This window comes from Dermacentor silvarum, chromosome 6 (genome assembly GCF_013339745.2).
Source record: "Dermacentor silvarum isolate Dsil-2018 chromosome 6, BIME_Dsil_1.4, whole genome shotgun sequence".
Lineage (NCBI taxonomy): Eukaryota > Metazoa > Arthropoda > Arachnida > Ixodida > Ixodidae > Dermacentor > Dermacentor silvarum.
Genome location: NC_051159.1, coordinates 165,050,581 through 165,069,825, shown reverse-complemented (window position 1 = coordinate 165,069,825; position 19,245 = coordinate 165,050,581). Strand labels below are relative to the sequence as shown.

The 19,245-nt window shown below is 45.9% G+C and overlaps 1 protein-coding gene across 3 annotated transcripts in view; it reads left to right on the top strand.

The window, feature by feature from the left end:
* LOC119457018 (galactosylgalactosylxylosylprotein 3-beta-glucuronosyltransferase S) overlaps window positions 1-18,888 on the top strand; it is a 173,237-nt gene extending 154,349 nt beyond the window's left edge. The window contains exons 2-7 of one of the 3 annotated variants that reach the window (XM_037718840.2): window positions 5,526-5,614; window positions 9,620-9,879; window positions 13,108-13,311; window positions 14,128-14,415; window positions 16,981-17,099; window positions 18,743-18,888. In XM_037718840.2, the coding sequence (XP_037574768.2) occupies window positions 5,526-5,614; window positions 9,620-9,879; window positions 13,108-13,311; window positions 14,128-14,415; window positions 16,981-17,099; window position 18,743 (961 nt within the window). In that variant the 3' untranslated portion in view covers window positions 18,744-18,888. Of the gene's footprint in view, window positions 1-5,525; window positions 5,615-9,619; window positions 9,880-13,107; window positions 13,312-14,127; window positions 14,416-16,980; window positions 17,454-18,742 lie in introns of those variants that run through there. The other 2 variants (XM_049669761.1, XM_049669762.1) reach the window with 2 other exon arrangements.
* The last annotated feature ends 357 nt before the right edge of the window (window positions 18,889-19,245 follow it).

Sequence of the window (19,245 nt, the reverse complement as noted above, 5' to 3'; positions counted from 1 at the left end):
CCCATGGCACATATCCATAAGAACTAAGTAGGTAGGTTGGGTTAAATGGACTATAATTGTAGAGGTTACAAGCAGTGTGCCTCCAGCTACTCCATTTCACTTATATGCAAAAAAGCGGTTTAGATGAAAAATAAAAATACAATAATAATAAAAGCACTTTAGGGCACACAGACACTTGAACAGTGATAGAAGAAAGAAACAAAACATAACAACAACGGACAGTCAGTGAAAAAAATCTACGGCAGAAGCCCTTCTGTCAATGCGAACCATTTGTTCCCTCCATTCCGAATGAACTAACGTCCTCCCGGGGATACGCTCGCTGGAGGGGCGCCACTTGCGCGGGTCGCGACACCCTGACGGTGTAGGATCGGAACCAGAGGCGGTCGCATGCCATGTACGCCGCAACAAATTTGTCATCGACACAGTGTTCTTGAAAGTACGCGTATCGGCAGAGCATTTGCACTCTTACGCTCCGCTACCGCTTGATACTTTCGAGGGCCCATTGTTAAATTTGCAAGCAGAGGCCAACGCGTAACCGAGCCACGTCCATTTGTGGCGCACACACTCGCGCCGGCGAGGCGAGGAGGCGCCATGGCAAGCTAGTAGCGGCGTGCAAGCGGGCGCGTCGGAGAGCGCGAGCACGCGCATGGAGCGAAAGAGTGGCTCCAAAAGCGGCCAGCGAGCGGGGACATGGAGGGTTCGTACGCATCGGCTACACATTTTGTGACCTTCGATGGCCTCGTGTTTGACCTTGGCTCGGGTCAAACAAGTAGGCAAAGAAAGACTTGTCATTTAAAATATTCTCTAGTATATCACGCGCATGTCCGTACTTACAAAAATATATTTCACTGCACTGAAAGATATTCTTTCAAGGCCACTAACTGGCCCTGGTTTAAGTATGACCGCATTTCGATGACAGCGAAATGCGAAAACACCCGTGTACTTAGATTTAGGTGCACGTTAAAGAACCCCAGGTGGTCTAAATTAATCCGGATTCCTCCACTACGGTGTGCCTCATAATCAGATCGCGTGTGATACGAGCGATGGGCCGCGGGGCTGCCAGAAGCAACACACCAACCCGGTCAGAAGCTGTATTGAAGGGGTGGTCTATGAGATACCCCTAGACTGCGGTAGGTCCTACATTGGACAAACGGGACGTTGCATTAATGACAGACTGAGGGAGCATGCTAATAGTATTGGTAAGTGTCACAATGCGCATCTTCCTGCGCACTGTAAGGCCTGTCATTGTGAGCCACGCTTTAAGCAAGTGTCAATTCTGGGCAAAAGTGGCGACAAAACTTCGAGGGAGTTGTTGGAAGCTTACTTTATTAAAAAGAAAGGGTCTGATTGTGTTAGTGACACATCCATCACATTTTATTCTGCAGAAATGTGCTTTCTAGAAAAAATGTTATCATGACCATGTAGTTCCTTGTCATACCTTGGCTCTCTGCGCACGCGCGGAAGTTAACTTTCTTTCTGTATGCTCTGACGCTGTCATTAAACAGTTGGTAGTTTGGCGCTTCACTGTCTCTTCTCTTCTGTCCCCTTTTCACAAAATGCATTTCGCGCCACAGACAAGTTCACCTAGGAAATGTTTGCTATCCTGTCTGCAGTTGGGTTTATAACATCTATACAAGACGCAGATACATGGGTTATTTTCGGTGACTCACAAGTGGCACTTCCGTTCGTTAGCAACTTAAGTGCGCTACCTATAAACGCACAGCTAGTGTATGAAACATCAAACGAAATCACCAAAGCGAATGAGGTGACCATACGGTTTTCTTTCAGTAGATAAAGGGGTACTGTAAATTGTTGAGCTGTGATGCGCCAACGCGCAATTGGGATGAAATTGAAATTAAAATTGCGATGTAGCAGGGCAGCAGGCCACATCAAGAGAATAAAACCACCACATTCCCTATAACTGTATCTCAATTACGTGGAAATTTTAGGGACATACCTACACGTACCAGTAAAAACACATGGTTTGGTGGAACTGATAAGACTTTACATTTTTATGAAATTGATCCCCTAGTTGAATTTTCCGTAATGATAGAGCTCACCAGGCATCTCGAAATACAAATTCTTCACTGTCCGAGACTCGCCCCCCCCCCCTTTCCCTCAACCCTCGGTAATGGCGTTCACAAAAGAAAGTTGCTACAACAGAATGGTCATGCTGAAAACCCTCATTGCGAATGTGTTAGTGCAGATGAAGATGTAAATGTGATGTTATTGGGTGCAGGATCACTCCAGAAAGAGATAGAAGCAGCACGCCGAAGCACAAACACACATCAGACTTGTATTGGACACGTAATACAATGAACGGCACACACGTAACAGTTCCCTAAACTACGCTCTAGAAGACATGCAGATATATATAGGCTAGTTAAATGCAGTCTGCCGGCGTTCATGTAGAAACAGGTGTCGCCATGTCGGAGACGTCGAGAAACCGGTGTCGGACAACAGGGTTGGATCGCCTCGTGAAGCTCAGGTGGCCCTGCGCCACAGTCGATGTACCGGAGCCTCCGCGTGCCCGGTTACCCGATGGCGGGGTTTGCGTTCCGGAGAACACTGCGGCAGCCCACCAAGTCACGTCCACAGCTGGCGAGGTAGCCCCGTGGCCGCTCACCCGAACGCTCGATCAGCCAGGCTCAGGACCGCCAGCCCTCCTGGACCAGTTGCCCAGCGGAAGAACTGGACGAGGTAGCCCCGTGGCCGCTCACCCGAACGCTCGATCAGCCAGGCTCAGGACCGCCAGCCCTCCTGGACCAGTTGCCCAGCGGAAGAACTGGACGAGGTAGCCCCGTGGCCGCTCACCCGAACGCTCGATCAGCCAGGCTCAGGACCGCCAGCCCTCCTGGACCAGTTGCCCAGCGGAAGAACTGGACGAGGTAGCCCCGTGGCCGCTCACCCGAACGCTCGATCAGCCAGGCTCAGGACCGCCAGCCCTCCTGGACCAGTTGCCCAGCGGAAGAACTGGACGAGGTGGCCTCTCAGCTGGTGCTAGCTTTGATTGGGGTGCAGACGTAGGGACGCGGGCGGCGATAGCTCCTATGGGCCGGACGCCCAGCGAGGAAGCCCCTGTGCCGTCGAACACCGAACCTCGCGCACCGCTCATGCCGCGGGCCACGCTCCCTCGAGCCACGCTTTTTTGAGGCGCCACTGTCGACGTTCACCAATCGGTGTCGATGATGATGATGACGACCTTAAAGTACATACCCACTCATGGGTATTGGGCCAAGAGTCGTCGTCCTCTTCGCCACCGCACGGCACACTGTCTTTCCTATGTTTGTGTTTGCCACTCCCGCGGGCAATATATTATGACAGTAAACATCTACTTTAGAATGCCACAAATTCTTTGAGCTAACAAACAGCCTGGCGTCCAAACTCGCGAGACTTCATCGAGCGTCAATGAGCCTAAAGAAGCGGCTGGGACAGTGGCCAACAAATACTCGACAAGAACGTCCGCTGACAGCTCGAAAAAGAATTTTTGGAGAACGCTAGTATTATCGAGAAATGCAAGAACAAAGAATACATGTGAGTTCTCGCTGTACAGTGAGTACATGTGATTCACTGCACGTATGCGCAGTGTATATACGTACACAGTATGCACTGTTCTCTTATGTGACATTTTGTGTATATGTATAATGCATTTGTAGTGTTTGCAAAATTTACAATGTATAATTTTACGATGTACTTACGTTTATCTCTTGTGACATTTTGCGTAATTATACTGTATCTGCAGTGTTTCTGACACCTATAAGGAGTCGGTTTATTACTTGCAATTCTATAATGTTTACTTTTGGGATTTTATCTAACATTATGTGACATTTGGGATAATATGTGATGCATTCAAGCATTACCAACGAGAAAAAATAAAAAATAAACAGCATCATATATTGATGCCAATATCTCCTCATCTATTCATATCAATAAAAGCGTAGCTGTTTCGCCCGAAAGGCGAAGCATTGAGTGCGACAGCAAACTAGTGGACAGCTATACAAAGTAAGCATAATAGTTTCATCGGTCGTATAAACTTCTAAACAAAGGCTTAGTAACTAAATTAACAAGCATGGTATCACGCGCGCACAAACAAACATGAACACATCGCACTCGATGACCGCCGAAACGCGCTGTACAAACGCTATAATGAGTAAGCGCCGCAACATCAGCGAGCGATTTGACCTTCGTCCCGCCGCTCGCATCACTAGGCCGCGAAAACAAAGCGCAGGCAGAACTGTGGCTCTGGCGCAGATGGCTCTCAAGATACAGCTGCTCGGGTGGGCGCGCACTGCGTGGAACGCGGCCTACCCTTTCCCTACCCTCCCCCCAGAGCCTTGCGGCGTGGCGGGCGCGCGCGGTCGCTCGGTCGGCGCGGAGCAAACCTCTTCCCTCCCCCCCCCCCCTCCCTCCCTAACCTCCCTCAGGAGCGTTGCGCGCGGCTAGAAGATGGCGCGCTTCCTTCCCGCTTCCCGCCCTTGCGTGTGCGAAATTGAGCGGCGATAGCTGGCTCACTCACCCTCGCGCGCTTTCACTCGGACATAGAGTATACAGCGCGCGGCGACAATTTTTTATTGCGATAGCAATTATATGGACACTTCAACCGGACTTCTGCCGTCGGCGTCGCGGTCGTCGTCGCCGTCGCCGTGAGGTTCCGTATAGATTGCAAAGGCGATAAAATCGTCGCCGCGCGCCGTATGCGCGAGCGAAAGCGCGCGGAGGACGCGCGCTATCACGGAGAGCGAACGCACGGCGGAAAGCAAACGCGACCGTCACGCGAAAGGTCGTTGGGGTATGGGAGGGAGGGAGGCGGGGCGGCGCTGTGCTCCGGCACCAAAGGCGTATCTTGCCACTCAATCTCCTACGCGAAAGCATCAAAGCGGGAAGGCAGCGCCGGACAGAGGGGGGGGGGGGGGGGGGGGGGGGGCAGCGTCTTCTCTGCCAGCAACTTCTCCTCTACACTTGCCGGTGCCGGTCGCCCGCGCCGTCTCTTATCTCCACACGGCTCTGACCTTTGTATGCGCTGTGCATTCGCGGCTCATTTTCCGTTGAAGCGATAGACCGCGCGAACCTGCGCTTGCTCCCAGCGTTTTGACAGTCGTCTGCGGTCATTCAGTGTGATCTATTCATGTTTGCTTGTGTGCGCTGACACCACGATTGTTATTTCAGTTAGTAAGCGAATGCGTCCAAGTTTATGCTGCCGATAAAACCACTATCCCTACTCCGAATAGCTCTCTACTAATTTGCTATCGCAATCGATGCTTCGCATTTCGGCCGAAACTGCGACATTTTTTATCGCCCGCAGACATTATACGGAACCTCACGGTGACGGCGACGACAGAAATGCGCCTGGAGTGTCCATATAATTGCTATAGCAATAAAAAGAAAGGTTGTCAGGATTGAATAGGTTAAAATGCATGATGTTCGTCATGGACTGACTGTTTATACCGAGCTTACAATCACGACGCTCACAACGATGCTTGCCTTGGCATGATTTGGGGGAACTCGTCTCTCCCTGTCTTCCACAGGAGCGGTTCTGTGATGGCGCCACCACTACGAGGACGAATGCCGCTCGTCATTGCTGCCACCATATGCGCAGCACTCCTTTTTCTATGCGGTAAGTGAATATCGATCGAATGAAGCAAGACAAAATAAACCCAAATATTTATTTCAAGGACAGAGGCATTCGTATCGTCTGGCAGGGATTACTTATACATTGTTCTTCCTTCTACAATATTCTCAGTTAACATTTTCATGTACCATCACTAAACTTGAATTTCTCTGTAATGAATTATCGTAAATAAATAATCTTTGCAATGCACAAGTTTGAAAAGTGCGAGCTGATGTTAATTAACAAAAATCCGCGCTTCCCGCCAGTAAAACAGGTGCACAAACTAATGCAATTAGTAGAAAACGCTGTTGGCGATGCACGGGAACACCACTTAGTGCGTATTAAGCTTGTGTCCTTATTTTTATTTTTGTTGTGTTTTTATTTTTACCGTAGGTTGCGAAATCACTGAAATCAGGTTGAATTATGAACACATATAATGTTTCGTAGACTCACTCTAAGTCTTCGCGATATTTTTTTTCTTCCAGAGATGACAGTGCTTTAGTATACGTGGTGTAAGACATCAAAAGCGATTACGACGCAAATTTAGGACGGTCACATCAATAAAAGAGCACCGCAGAAGCTTTACTTTTCTGCAAGAACTACAGTTTTATGTTTCAATCTCGTATTAAAAAAGGCAGTTTTTGTTGATATCATCTATCGAGAAAATAGCGGGCATAGCTTAAAGCGGCGATCTTGCAAAGCGCTGTCTGCTGTATGCCAATCAGCGTGTCAGCATCTCCGACGCGCCTACAAAAACAGGCTCTACCACGTGTATCCAGCTCTCATATATTCCTTGTTTACATCCTGCGCGGCGCGCACAAATTAATATCGATCGGTCCTAAATTCGAGAATGTACTCGCACTGCGCGAATAAAATGAGTTCGCGTATACACACAAAATACTTCTCCAGAAAAATAACATTTTAAAGAAAGAAACATGTGAAGTCAGAAAGAGAACTCGTATTGCCTTTAATTAGCCACTGATGGTTGCCGCGAATTTTGGGGAAATGCGGCAAAACTACTGAAGCATGCTTAGTGTCTGGGTTTAAGAGCATCATAAAAGAAAGTAAAACGTAAAGACGCGTTCTTTAGGCACTTTTATTATTCGCGGCAAGATTTAGATGCAGTAATGACGAACGCGCACTAAGCTTATAATGCCATGGAGCGGTTCTTTTGACACAGTAAAGACACGCGCGCGCAAAAGCGCGTTATATGGGCTCTCTCATCAAATGCCTGGCGCTAATGCGCAACTAGGATTTCACGTCAGCTAAATAGTGCATGAACTCACGATGCTGTGAGCGCGCAAGGATACTTTTTCATTGGCCACTGAAGTCACGCCATGTTTACGTTTCTCTTTTTAGCACCGTGGTACATGCTGCGAAAATACGGAACGCCAAGTGACCCAATCAGCGCATTGATTTACGGCTAGCGCGCACTTCTTACCTCAGTCTCTTGAACTTTGTAAAGGTCGTAGTACGTACGAAATCGTACCATCAACTCTAAAGTCACATGTTATGCATTGCTTCTTTCTGCTTCACCAGTTATGACTGATGCAGCTTACAGAAGCGCCACGCGGGTTTTCATTTAGGTGTCAAACGCGTGGAAACTTGAAGCTTCAATTTTTCGAGAAATATTTTCCTGTTTTCGTGAATTTATGCTACATATAAGAGCTCTTGTAAACAACAGTACTCTGAACATTCGCTGAAGTGAAACTCCTTTTAAACGCGCCTGATTTCATTCAGTCAATGTCGTATAACAGGAGCATTTTCGCCCTTACATACTTCTTTGTGTTTGGACGTAAAGGGCTGAAGCTTCGTGTCCTGTATATATGATGTTTTTTTTTTTTTATGCTATACAGGTCTTTTTATAAAAAGGCTATGAGAATAGCGAACGTGGCGTTTTTTCAGATGAGTTTTTCGACGAGGCGTACATGTTTTGTCACTAATAGCGTGGGTTAATTTGGAAGGACTAATTAAACAGTGGTAATTAACCTCTTTATTACAGCATTGGGAGCAGTTGTTTACACGGAAAATTTGGAGTCAAATTCGGAGGCAATATTTTAGTGCACCCATATTTCTTTACCTTGAAGATTGCACTTAATTCAAGATATTCATTATCGAAATTCAACGCTCAATCCGGGCAATATCGAAACCTAGCGCTTCCCACTGCTGCGTCAGACGGAAACGTCCCCTGACGAAGTCTGTGACGAAGTTTGAGTGATGGCGTATACTACGGCACGTTGCGGCAGATGATCACTAAGCAAAACGTGTCCCCAAGAAAAGGTACTCGAATGTTCTTGCATTCCATCCCCATCGGGATGCGGCCACCACGGCTGGGATCGAACCCGTGACATCGAGCTCAGCAACACAACGCCACAACCACAGGGCTAAATTAAATTATGGGTTTTACGTGCCAAAACCACGATATGATTATGGGTGGGGGGGGGGGATTTCATTATGATGAAATCACCAAATATTATATATACGGTGAGGGCTCGGTATCCCCCCGCCCACCCAACACTCAGTAAGCCGCAGACGGTGGCCTGGCGCCTCCTTCACACCAACACCTATCCAAATCCGGTGGCCTACAGCCGGTATTATCCAGACCAATATAAGGGCAAATGTCGGTTATGTGGGGGACGGGGGATCTGAGACACATCTTGTGGATTTTACAGGATGAAAAGGGGACGAGAGACAGAGGTCTCTCGTCCACAGGGCTACCGCGCCACAGGGCTACCGCAGGGCTACCGCGCCGGATTTGATTTTAATGTCAGCTTGTCGATATCGCAAAAGCACAGAGACCTGTTAATAACGTTTAACGGCTTATTAGGTTTTCTTAAGTTTGTCATATTTCTATTACCAATTCTGGAATGCGCCTTTGGTTGTTGATTCATTTATGGCCATTCCTCCCGGGCGATTATCTGCCTCTGAGACGCAAGTGGCATAGAACGGTTAAATGTATTTACATACGAATGCGTCATACTTCCCAATGCCTATACCTCTCGTCACCACAGTTCCCACAATAAACGTCAAACATTGCTTTTTTTTTTCACTGTGACATCGTTGAGAAGACGTTACACGGCCTGTATTGAACCACTTCACAAGAGCATCGCTTCACACAGATTCCAATATTTTCGTTGGATCTGCAGAAGAGCAGTCATACCTCTTATTTTAATCTCTTCGTGCAGTTCAGGAGCACTGTCGAATTTCTGTGCAAAACAAATTTATGTGGTTTTCTGTAAATATACTTCGATTAAAAAAAGGAACATGAAGCGGTTAGAAAGAGCCTAAAGCGTAATTTTTTACACTGCGGTGTTGAACCGGAACTATAGCGTTTTTGGTTAATTGGAACAAAAGCCGGAACGAACAAAGATTCGGTTTTCTTTACAGAACATGATTACGGCTGCCATTTGTCAGGGCTAAAGTCATTTGGGCAAGTTTGATGCCCGTAAGAGTTGCAACAATGCATTCATAGCCCTCTGCCGCGATGGCTTGTGAAGTCTAGATTCCCAAACGATTTGTTCTGCCATTAATACGGGCTAGCGCAGTCGCGAGCAACTGTCTCCGCACACTGTATCGAGGACGATCACACAAAACGTGTTCAAGGGCGTCCTCGCCACCACAGTAATCCAAGCAACTTTCTCAGTAATTCAATACGGAAGTCAAAAGATTTTTTTAAGCTACACCTAACCACAGACGACAAAGCAGGATAGCCTCGCGTTGGCAGAGTCCTCTTGGAATGCAAAAGCGAAGCGAAGGTTCTTTCTTCGTCAATGCCGTCAATGATGCTTTTGATGAAGATGTGTTTTCCCGCCAAAACGTTCGCACGGGACGGAGGTGTCGCTTTCTCTGCTTATCCATTTTTCTTTCACGAAATAGTAAGCATATAATGCCCAAAGCATAACGGTTATGTGGTTTCTGCGTTATGTTTGTGCCACTTTCCAATTGACTCAGCCCCACCTCCCACTTTCTGATATCGTGGCGGCAAGGGAATGAGGCGATGAAATGTTTCAGGCCATCAAAGCAGTACATTCGATGGATGGAGGGCGACGAAGAGTGGCGTGCCGGTGGACCGCCTGCAACGGATGCCAGCGCCATCACAAGAGGCGTTCACTGAAACCAAAGTTTCTGCGATACCGACTGTGTACGTGGTCACTCCCACGTACCGTCGACCGACCCAGATGCCAGACCTGGTGCGCGTCGCCCAGGCTCTCATGCTAGCCACGGGAGTGTTCTGGGTGCTCGTTGAGGACGCCACCCGACCCACGGAAGCGGTATGATTGTATTTACTTTTATTTAATTATTAACAAATACTCCGGGCCTACTTTCTGGCCAAGAACGAGAGACAGCATTATACAAATAAGACAACAGCACACGATACACAACACTACATAAATTGAGCAAAGGAAGAAAACACGAATTACAACGACAATCTGCAAGCAACGCACTGAACAAAAAAAATATTTGAACCCTTTCTAATTGAGCAATCTTCTTCTCAGCATATGTGTACAAAATAATACAAGCTTATTCAATTGCGGACACGAAGAATCTTTTTATGGTTAATATTTGCTAACACACATACAACACTTGCAACCGCTATGAGTACTTCTATGAATGTAGTTAATCAGCTGTTTAATTCATAACAATGAATTTCTGAAAATGCACTCGAAAATATTTATTAAAATGATTGGTGATTTGTGTTGGATCAGTTATTGTGCAATGAACCATAACTTTGGAAATTTCTTCTGTACGGTCTCTCAGATCATGCTATAATTTTCACCCGCCACTTTAGGTTAGTGGCGAAGGCGTTGTGCTGCTGAGCTTGCGGCCATGTATTTGACCTCAGCCGCGGTGGCCACATTTCGATGGCGGTGAAATGCAATAACCCTCGTGTACTTCGATTTAAGCGCCTATTAAAAATTTGGGTGCCCAGATGGTCGAAATAACCCGGAGTACCCCAATACGGCGCGCCATATAACGAGATCGTGGTTTTGGCACGTAAGACCCTGGAATTTATTTAATTAATAATGCTACAATTTGTCAAAACTTGAACGAAGAATAGTTGTAAAGATTTCAGAAACATTCTACCGATAGCTTTTTTGACACTGCTTGACAACTTTTCCTTCCTTTCAATAAATTTGCTATACCACTTTTGTGCTGCCTTCGAAGTGCCTTAATTTTACGTTTAGTGCGGATTATTTCTCGGCTAACCATGGATTAAGACGCGCCTTGTTTTGATTCTGACCATGTTAAACTACTTTCCGCACCTCAATCGTTAGCCAAAGACGTAGTACAGGTCTTGACCACTCGTTTCTGGTTACAGCAAATGTGATCACGATTGGAGGTGTATAAGTTCGGCGAAATTTGTCAAGGGAGATTCACATGTGTTTACGGCGGTGAAGACGAATACATTTGTGGTTTATGTTGAATTTGTTTTTCTATAAAATTTTACGTCCCTGTTGCTTTTGGATGGTGTCTTGCGCCTCCTAAATTTCAACTCACCGTGTTTCGGCATGGCCCGTCGCTGCAGTTTATCAATATCTTCTTGTAAGAATTATATATGTACGTTAAACATTCTAGAATTTTTCGTGATCTCACACACAAGTCAGTGACTATAAATACATCAGAAAAACAAGTGTTCCTCGGGGCAGCTTTCTATGCCTTCTTTAATGATCGTCCTCACTCTCCTCTTCATCAAAGTGTGGCCTAGCGAGCGACAGATTGTGGTTCATGAGATTCACCACACCACGCGTCCTGTAATCATGGTATATGATGCTTATTAGCGCAGAAGTCGAGAACATGGTCTGCATATAGAAGAATAGGCGTAATGTGCAGTCAGGCCGTCAGTTCATCTCTCAGTTTGTTTGGTTGATCAGTAAAATGGCAAGGGTAAGGAGGTATAAACAAGTTCATGAGCAAAGATTTTAGAGCGTTCCTGCGGCGGGCGTCGGCGTAACCGAGCGAACGAGCACAGCGAAAGATGAGAGCGAACGCGGAGCGCAGCGGGAGATGAAAGGCGCGAGGAGGAACGCGGAGAGGAGGTTGCAGCGGGCGGAGGTTATGGCGAAAGCGTGAGAAGGAAAGCGTATTGCGGCGATCATGGATATGAGTTGGCGCCAGAGTAGCGCGCGTCGTGTAGCAGGTCTGTCAGCGGTGGCTTCTGTGAATCGCGCCCCGGCGTCACCGACGCGCTAGCTTTTGCGATCTCCAGATTACAGAGGCAGTCGCGCCACGCTTCGCTCAGTTTGCGACGTGTCGCACGAGAGTGCTTGTCCGCGCCAGCCAATATATCGCGCAATGAAAACAAGTATGGAGCTGCGCTCATTTTTCGCATTCGGTAGTATCGTAACGGTCGGTGAATTTCCTTTTTCCTTTGCTGGCAACCAAAAAACAGGCGGCGATTAGTTCTCACATCGCGAAAATGTTTTAAAAATGTAAAATGCACAAATCAGCCTACAATTCTCTCCATCATGGTTGTAAATTATTCTGCAGGACGTCCTTAACAAACCGTTTAAAAGCCGATGTCTGCATAATTTATCATAATTTTTTCCAAGTAAGGGAAACATACATACTGGTGCAAGGCTGATGTCACTGAAAATGTGTGCCAGGGTTATTTATGGGGCAGTGCTCCACTGTCCTCAACTCGTTTACATCATTCCTTGAGCATTCGGAAATCTATACATTTTTTAATGTCCAAGGATTGTTGTAATTTATGACATCCTACCCACTGAGGTAACTACAAAGAGCATCTCCGACTCGCTTACACCTCAAGCTTACTTGAATGTGTCTAGAATACTTGCCCAGCATGATTAAAATGATTCTGGTTATTTCATTACATTGGTCGACTTTTTAAAGCTTTACACTCCAAAACATTTCAGGCAAAATTTCGGTCATCAACAAATTCTGTTTGAAGGAAATGCAGAAGCCAAGAACGTGCTCTACTAAACCTCCCATCCCTGTGATTTCATTAGTATCACTTATAATAAAACGATATAGCCTTGGTTGTTCTTGCTCCATCAACTTTTACATAACAAAGCGACATGAACTGATGGCGTATTTTCATTTTCACGAATTAGTGTTGACAGGCCTAACGACCAGATGGGTTTATTTGCAAAAGAAGTGACCCAGAATGAGTACGGGTGATCTACTGCATGCCAAAGTAATGAAACGGTAGGGATTGTGACACAACCGGCGTGTACTCGAAGCACCTCACCATTAAGATGTATTCTGTAGAAAAGGGAAATTTTAGCAGATATTACAAACGTACGAGGTGAGCCGCCACCATATAGATAGACTTCATACACCCCATGTTCGCATTGCCGCATTTAGGGTAAGGCACCAGTAAACTTAATTCGTTACCATAGCAGTCGTGAAAGCATGGCTGCAGCAAACGTTTCTGAAATGAACCCTTTCTCGCTACTTCAAGCACGCCGTCGTATTTCTAGCTAATGGTGGGCTAGTCTGCTTTGCTTCCTTTGTTCGACTGAATGTGGTTAATGTAGGTGTCCCGTCTACTTCGCGACTGCGGCGTCCCGTACGTCCACCTGCTAGGACCTTGCCCGCCACCGCTTAGAATGCGGGCCAAGGGTCGGGGCGTGGCGCCTCGCCGGAGGGCGCTCGCCTGGTTGCAGGCGAACGCCACACTGCCTGGCGTTCTGTACTTCGCCGACGACGACAATTCCTATGATCATCGGCTCTTCGACGAGGTGAGCCTTCTAGTGAGAAGTCTTAAAACTCATAAAAGTTAGGTCGACTTGGTAAATTATTGCCGAATACTCAATGCGAAGATATATATATATATATATATATATATATATATATATATATATATATATATATTGTTCTACTTAAGTTAATATAATCACTATCGCGCCCAGAAACTCAGTGTACGCGAACTGAATACGTAATTGCTCCACAGGCCATATAACCCGTGTAATGTTGCAGGTGTTAACATCAATGATTAGGGTAGGATTTGTATGCTATGGGTAAATGCAACCCCGCGTATATCCGTTTACAGGTGCAAAGGAACCTGTACAATCAGTGCATTTCTTGAGGGCTGCAATGCCTGTACAATACATTTAGGTGTGTGCATATATATATATATATATATATATATATATATATATATATATATGTATATATATATATATGTATGTGTGTGTGTGTGTGTGTGTGTGTGTGTGTGTGTGTGTGTGTGTGTGTGTGTGTGTGTGTGTGTGTGTGTGTGTGTGTGTGTGTGTGTGTGTGTGTGTGTGCGTGTGCGTGTGTGTGTGCGCGTGTGTGCGCGTGTGTGCGTATAGAACCCTGTCTTGCTACATTTCGCGAACTGTCACCCACAATTGCAATGGCTATCTGCCACAATGTCGCATTGAAAAACCAGATCTCGTCGACTGCTTCAGCTTTTTCGTCGGTTTCCTTCTATAGTGCAGTAGAATGAATATAAAACGCTGTATTACATCGAAACAACGACTTGTAATGCGTAATGCTAAGTTTGCAATAACTCCTATCTCCTCGTTGATTAGATCCGATGGACACAGACTGTGAGCGTGTTCCCAGTTGGATGCATTTACTTAACCGGTGTCAGTAGCCCCGTGGTAGTGGATGGCAGAGTGGTAGGCTTTCACGACCCGGCCACCAAGGGACGACGCTTTGCCGTCGACATGGCCGGCTTCGCCGTCAACCTGCGTCTGGTGGTCAACAACACACATCTCTCCATGCCCCACAGAGAAGGTCTCCAGGAGACCGAATTCCTTGAAAGCCTCAACATATCGCTTGCAGACTTGGAGCCACTGTGCGAGAACGCCACGAAGGTGCGTCGAAAAAACAGCAGTCTTTAAAATTTACGCTGTACCTTTTCCATTTAGCATGGAGATGGGTGTTCTGGCCCACCAATTTTCAGAACAACTTTGGAACATTCTGTACGCAAAAGCATAGCCATCTGCACAAGTCCAAAACACGGCGCTCACGCTAAGTGAGAATAAAAGAAAGTTTACAGAAACGAACGCAAGGCGAATGTATTACGTAGTCTCTGACACAGGAAGTCACAAACTTGAAGGCTTCAAATTAAACGACACACGGTAATCAACAACGCGACTCGGATTGGTTGCGACAACATAAAAAAGATCGATCACGAAGAAAACAGAGAAACACAAGTAGCAAGGAGAATTTAGGTAGTGCGAAAGATGAAAAGGGTGCTTTTAGGTACCTGTGCGACAACAAATAGTAGCGAGATTGAAAGGTGAAGTTTAGAGGACAGTGTCAGAGCTAGCGATCTCTAAAAATTGAAAAACGCCTATAAAGAAGCCTGAGGTTTAAGAAGTCAAGATTAATGATGTGATGATGGCGAGACTGGTACATGATGTGGCAAGTAGAAACATAATTCAAGGCGAGTGCACTGCAGAGGCAACAAACACAGCGGGTATTGCAGCGAAAGCTGAAAAAGCAAAGCTCAGATTCTTTTGTAAACGCGATAAAAAATAATGCGTAGAATCTTCTCAGGGAGTTATCTGTATGATGCGTAAGCATTTCGTGCTAACGTTGTGGTGTTCAGTGCTCACACTCAACACTGCTGGTAATCCTAGCTCAGCGGCTGCGGTTGTTTTGGCGACATTACGGTAAAAGCGATAGCGCTGTGGTGACACGAACTGCTACGGAAGCGGTGCAACGTGAACTGGTGAGGCAAGCAAACTACTGCAAGTGGCGGCACCAGGTACTCTGATGACGTTCTGATCCGAAGCCACGGCTGCTCCACAGTTCTGGCTTGCTAAAGGTGTGCCTATACTCGGCGACAGCTTTTCTTGACATTGTAGCGAAGGCTACGGAGGCGGGGCCTCCGCACGTTTGTGTTACTACGCAAGTAGTCCGGCAGCTTGCAGACGATTTCAGTTCCAGTTTCGGTTTTCGCTAGCTCGCAGGGCTAGTGTGTTTAGCAAAACGTATTCGTCGACCCCAGCTCGGGCTGACGGCACCTTACTCCAGCATAGACATTGCAGATAACCTGCTTGGTTCGTTTGGAGGCCCACTTCTTGTCACATTTAGAGTATAGCCTCCTCGGAGAACGAAAAGGAGAGTTTGCGGCCACACATGGTACCACCGGCACCGGGGATGCCATGTTTACTGCGAGAGCCACCAGCAGGTGGTGCCGAAAGCGTGGTGCCGTCCAAGAAATAAAAAAAAAAATTAAGGCGCACGCTAACTTTTTTTCTATGAACAGCTGCCCATATTTATAATATATATATTTATAATTAAGAAAGTTTTATTTATTCAGGCCAGGTAACTCTTAGAATCAGAAAATAAAACAGGTACTATTTCCTGGCGCGCGCGCATGCAGGCGGTTCGGCTCTGTAGCTTCCACAGTGCTGTCAAGAAAAGCTGTCGCGAGTTAGTGCGTGCCTGATTGCATAGGTCACGTGGTCATAGAGACACGCTCGTTCCACTGCTCGCGCGTTCGTCGTCTTCGTCGTCCACAGCTGGCGAAAACATTGCTGCTGGCTCTATCTTGAAAGAGATCGTCTTAAGCGGAAGACGGACGGACGCACGGACAGTTTTTTTGTTGGGTAACCATATAAATGCTGACGCATTAAAAAGACAAGAGCAACGTTGGCAAGACGAAAACTGTTAGTTACGTTGGTCGAGAAAGGAAATGATATTTGCCTTAAATGAGGGGCCAGATTGCACAACGTAAGACCTCAAAGCTGAGAAGCTCAGAAAACGGAGTAAATGATGAGGAAAAGTAGAAGAAATTCCCCCAAAATAAAACAGGCACACAGTGTTCAGCAATACCCTGCAGAAACAGGAGCAGTGTGTGCAGCACAGGGATTTTTTTTTTTTACATATAGTGCATTTGCAAGGACTAGAGAAACCGGAAAGCTAAAAAACTTCAGCTTGGTCAGACAATGTTTCAGGATTCCATAAACATACCATAAGCGTCGTAGTTCACCTCCACGCGCGCGAGTAACCGCGCGCAAGTAACCGTGACCAAGGAAGCGTATTATGCGCTCCAACATAGCAAAACATGGCGCGTGATAGCACGTTGATAGCGTGGTGATAAGTATTGTTGAATAATGTTTTCGTGGAATAGGGACGTCCTATTACTTTTTACGGTATCTGATAACTGTGCCAGTCAGTTATGATCGTTCAAACTACATTTTTCTTGCAACTGGTTCCAAGTTAGCAATACCAACTCGTCCAGCAGTCTAACCTTTTCGTTTTGAAAGATGGGGGACTTTGTCTTTGTTCATTCTCGGAACAGATCGAAAAGACGGGACGTAAAGATTGACAGTTGTCTCCTGCTTTTCACGTCCCGTCTTTTTCGCGCAGTTCTGATATTTAAGTAACCACTCAGCTTATATTACTTCTTTTTGTTTCTTTTCTAGGTTCTAGTCTGGCACACGCAGTCAAAGAAATCTGTTTTTGCGGATGTACAAAGAATAAGCAGCGAATTCTCGCCTCTGAAGACAAATCTCGAGGCACTGCTGCATTACATGAACTCTTAGTGAGTGAAACAGCTTGCGCGTGCGCCTGAAACTGAATGATCACAAGTAGATTTTTTTTCTCTGACGCGCTCATCTTACTGTGCTGGATGTAATCGCGTTCATTTGTTTCTCCATCTGGAGAACACTGTAAGGAAGTACGCCGCCATGCTGCATAAGTTCATGATGGCTTCACTTCACTCATCAATACGTCGAAATGCTAACTGACGAATTCTTTCTTTATTAAAGACGATAGTCTTTCTTTGGCTACCTAAACGCGAAAAACTTTGTCTGTCTGTCACTCGATTCAACCGCCCGGCCAAAACCGATTCAACCGCCCGGTCAAAACCAACCAAGCTACTAGCACTGGTGGCACGGGGTCAACATTACACAGCGCAAAAGAAACCTCAGGCCAATTTGAGGCAAAATATATGTACATAACCGTGATCTGCAGCGTTCATTTAATTAAGAATACACATTCGACTGGTTTGTATGTTAGTAAATGAAAAATCAACGCGTTAGAAATGGCGTCGAAGAGACGCTACGCATTAAAAACAAGCTTACTGAAGTCGCGGCTCTGTAGCCGGCTTTAAGAAAACAGTAATAAGAGGTCCCAACAGATGGCCAGAGAGCAGGGCGAACGCGGTAAATTTGAATTTAATTTAGCAAAGCCTCCTTTGCATCTATCATTTAAGGAGTGAGAGGGGAAGGGAAGAACATGAGGGGTGGGAGGGGGTAGAAGAGATGATGTTAGGTACCAGGGGTGGCAGAAGACTATCGTTTTTCGACGTCATTTGCAGCGAATCAAGCAGATGGGCGGCCATTTTTTTTCTTTCCTTAATTCTTCGTTCTTTGTTTACTCATCAATACGTCGAAATGCTAACGGACGATTTCTTGATTTAATTCTTTCCATAATTATTCTTTCTTTCTTTATTATAACATAAAATGTACAAATACAATGTGAAGTTCAATGCTTTCTCTGAAGTTTTCGAAGAGTCCTTTCTTCCAGTATGGACTACTTGACAGAAAGCAGTGTTCTGAATCAAAGAGTTGAGGCAAACAAGAGCAGCAAAACAAAAACATTCCGTAGCAGCGATTAGTGAGTGTAGGGAGCATTTTAGCACGACATCGACTTCAACAGATATTGATGTTGCCGGGGGAAAGCATCTCGATGACACCGAATAAGCAAGTGTTTCAAGTCTCTTTTCAGTATCGAATTTGCTTTCTTCATTCACGTGCTCATGGCACTCTGTAATCCGTTTTAGCACTGCCTTCGTCTAGCTGGGAAGGCGTGTATCTTCTGTGAAGACTGAACGTTGAAGTTTTGTAACTGCTTTCTTTATCGGCTTATAGTGAAGGCGGGATATGGTATGGTGCTGCGAGGGCAATGGTCAGGAAATGAAAGCTTTGACATTCTTCATTTCAATACGCCGAATCATAATAAAAATTGTGCATATTTTGCGCTAGTCCTACCCAATCGCTGCACGCTAACAAGAATTTAATTTTAAACTTTTGGTTAGCCAGGTCCAAGAGCAATCTTTATGAGATTAGGTGTGGCACATGAACTTAACAAATCATAGTTAATTCTCTTCGTGACTTGGAGAACGTGCTAAGTAAGTGTAGTGATTGCTAAAGAAATTAATTTGTCTTTCATTTCCAAACGCAGATTTTGGCCAAGAATTGGAAGACGCCTAATTAAAACTTCACTCCAGAGAAAATAGAGTAGAGCACACATACATCGCTGCACGTCCTCTGCACGGATGCATGTCACTGCTGCTGTCTGATGAAATAAAACGGCAGTTGCGTACCTTTTGCACGAATAAGATTTGATGCCATCACTCGCTACAGGCAGTCTTTCTTGATGTTGTGCCGCGTACGAATTGTTGTAGGCTAACGTGGGCTGCATCCTCGAGCGAGTAATTTCGGGTATATAACATTCAGTGCGTACTGATTGGCTAAGCCTAACGAAACGTATGCTATGAAAGAAGTGGCACATCTATCACTATCGTGACTTTCCCGTCGCCTAGTTTCCGAGTGTATCGGCAGTATCACAATCACCCCAGTGAGGAGTTGCGTCGGACGGGACGTCAAGCAAAAGTAAATTGATGGTACAACGATATCTCGTCTTCCGAAGTAAGCATGAAAAAACGAAAGAGATAGTGAGAACAC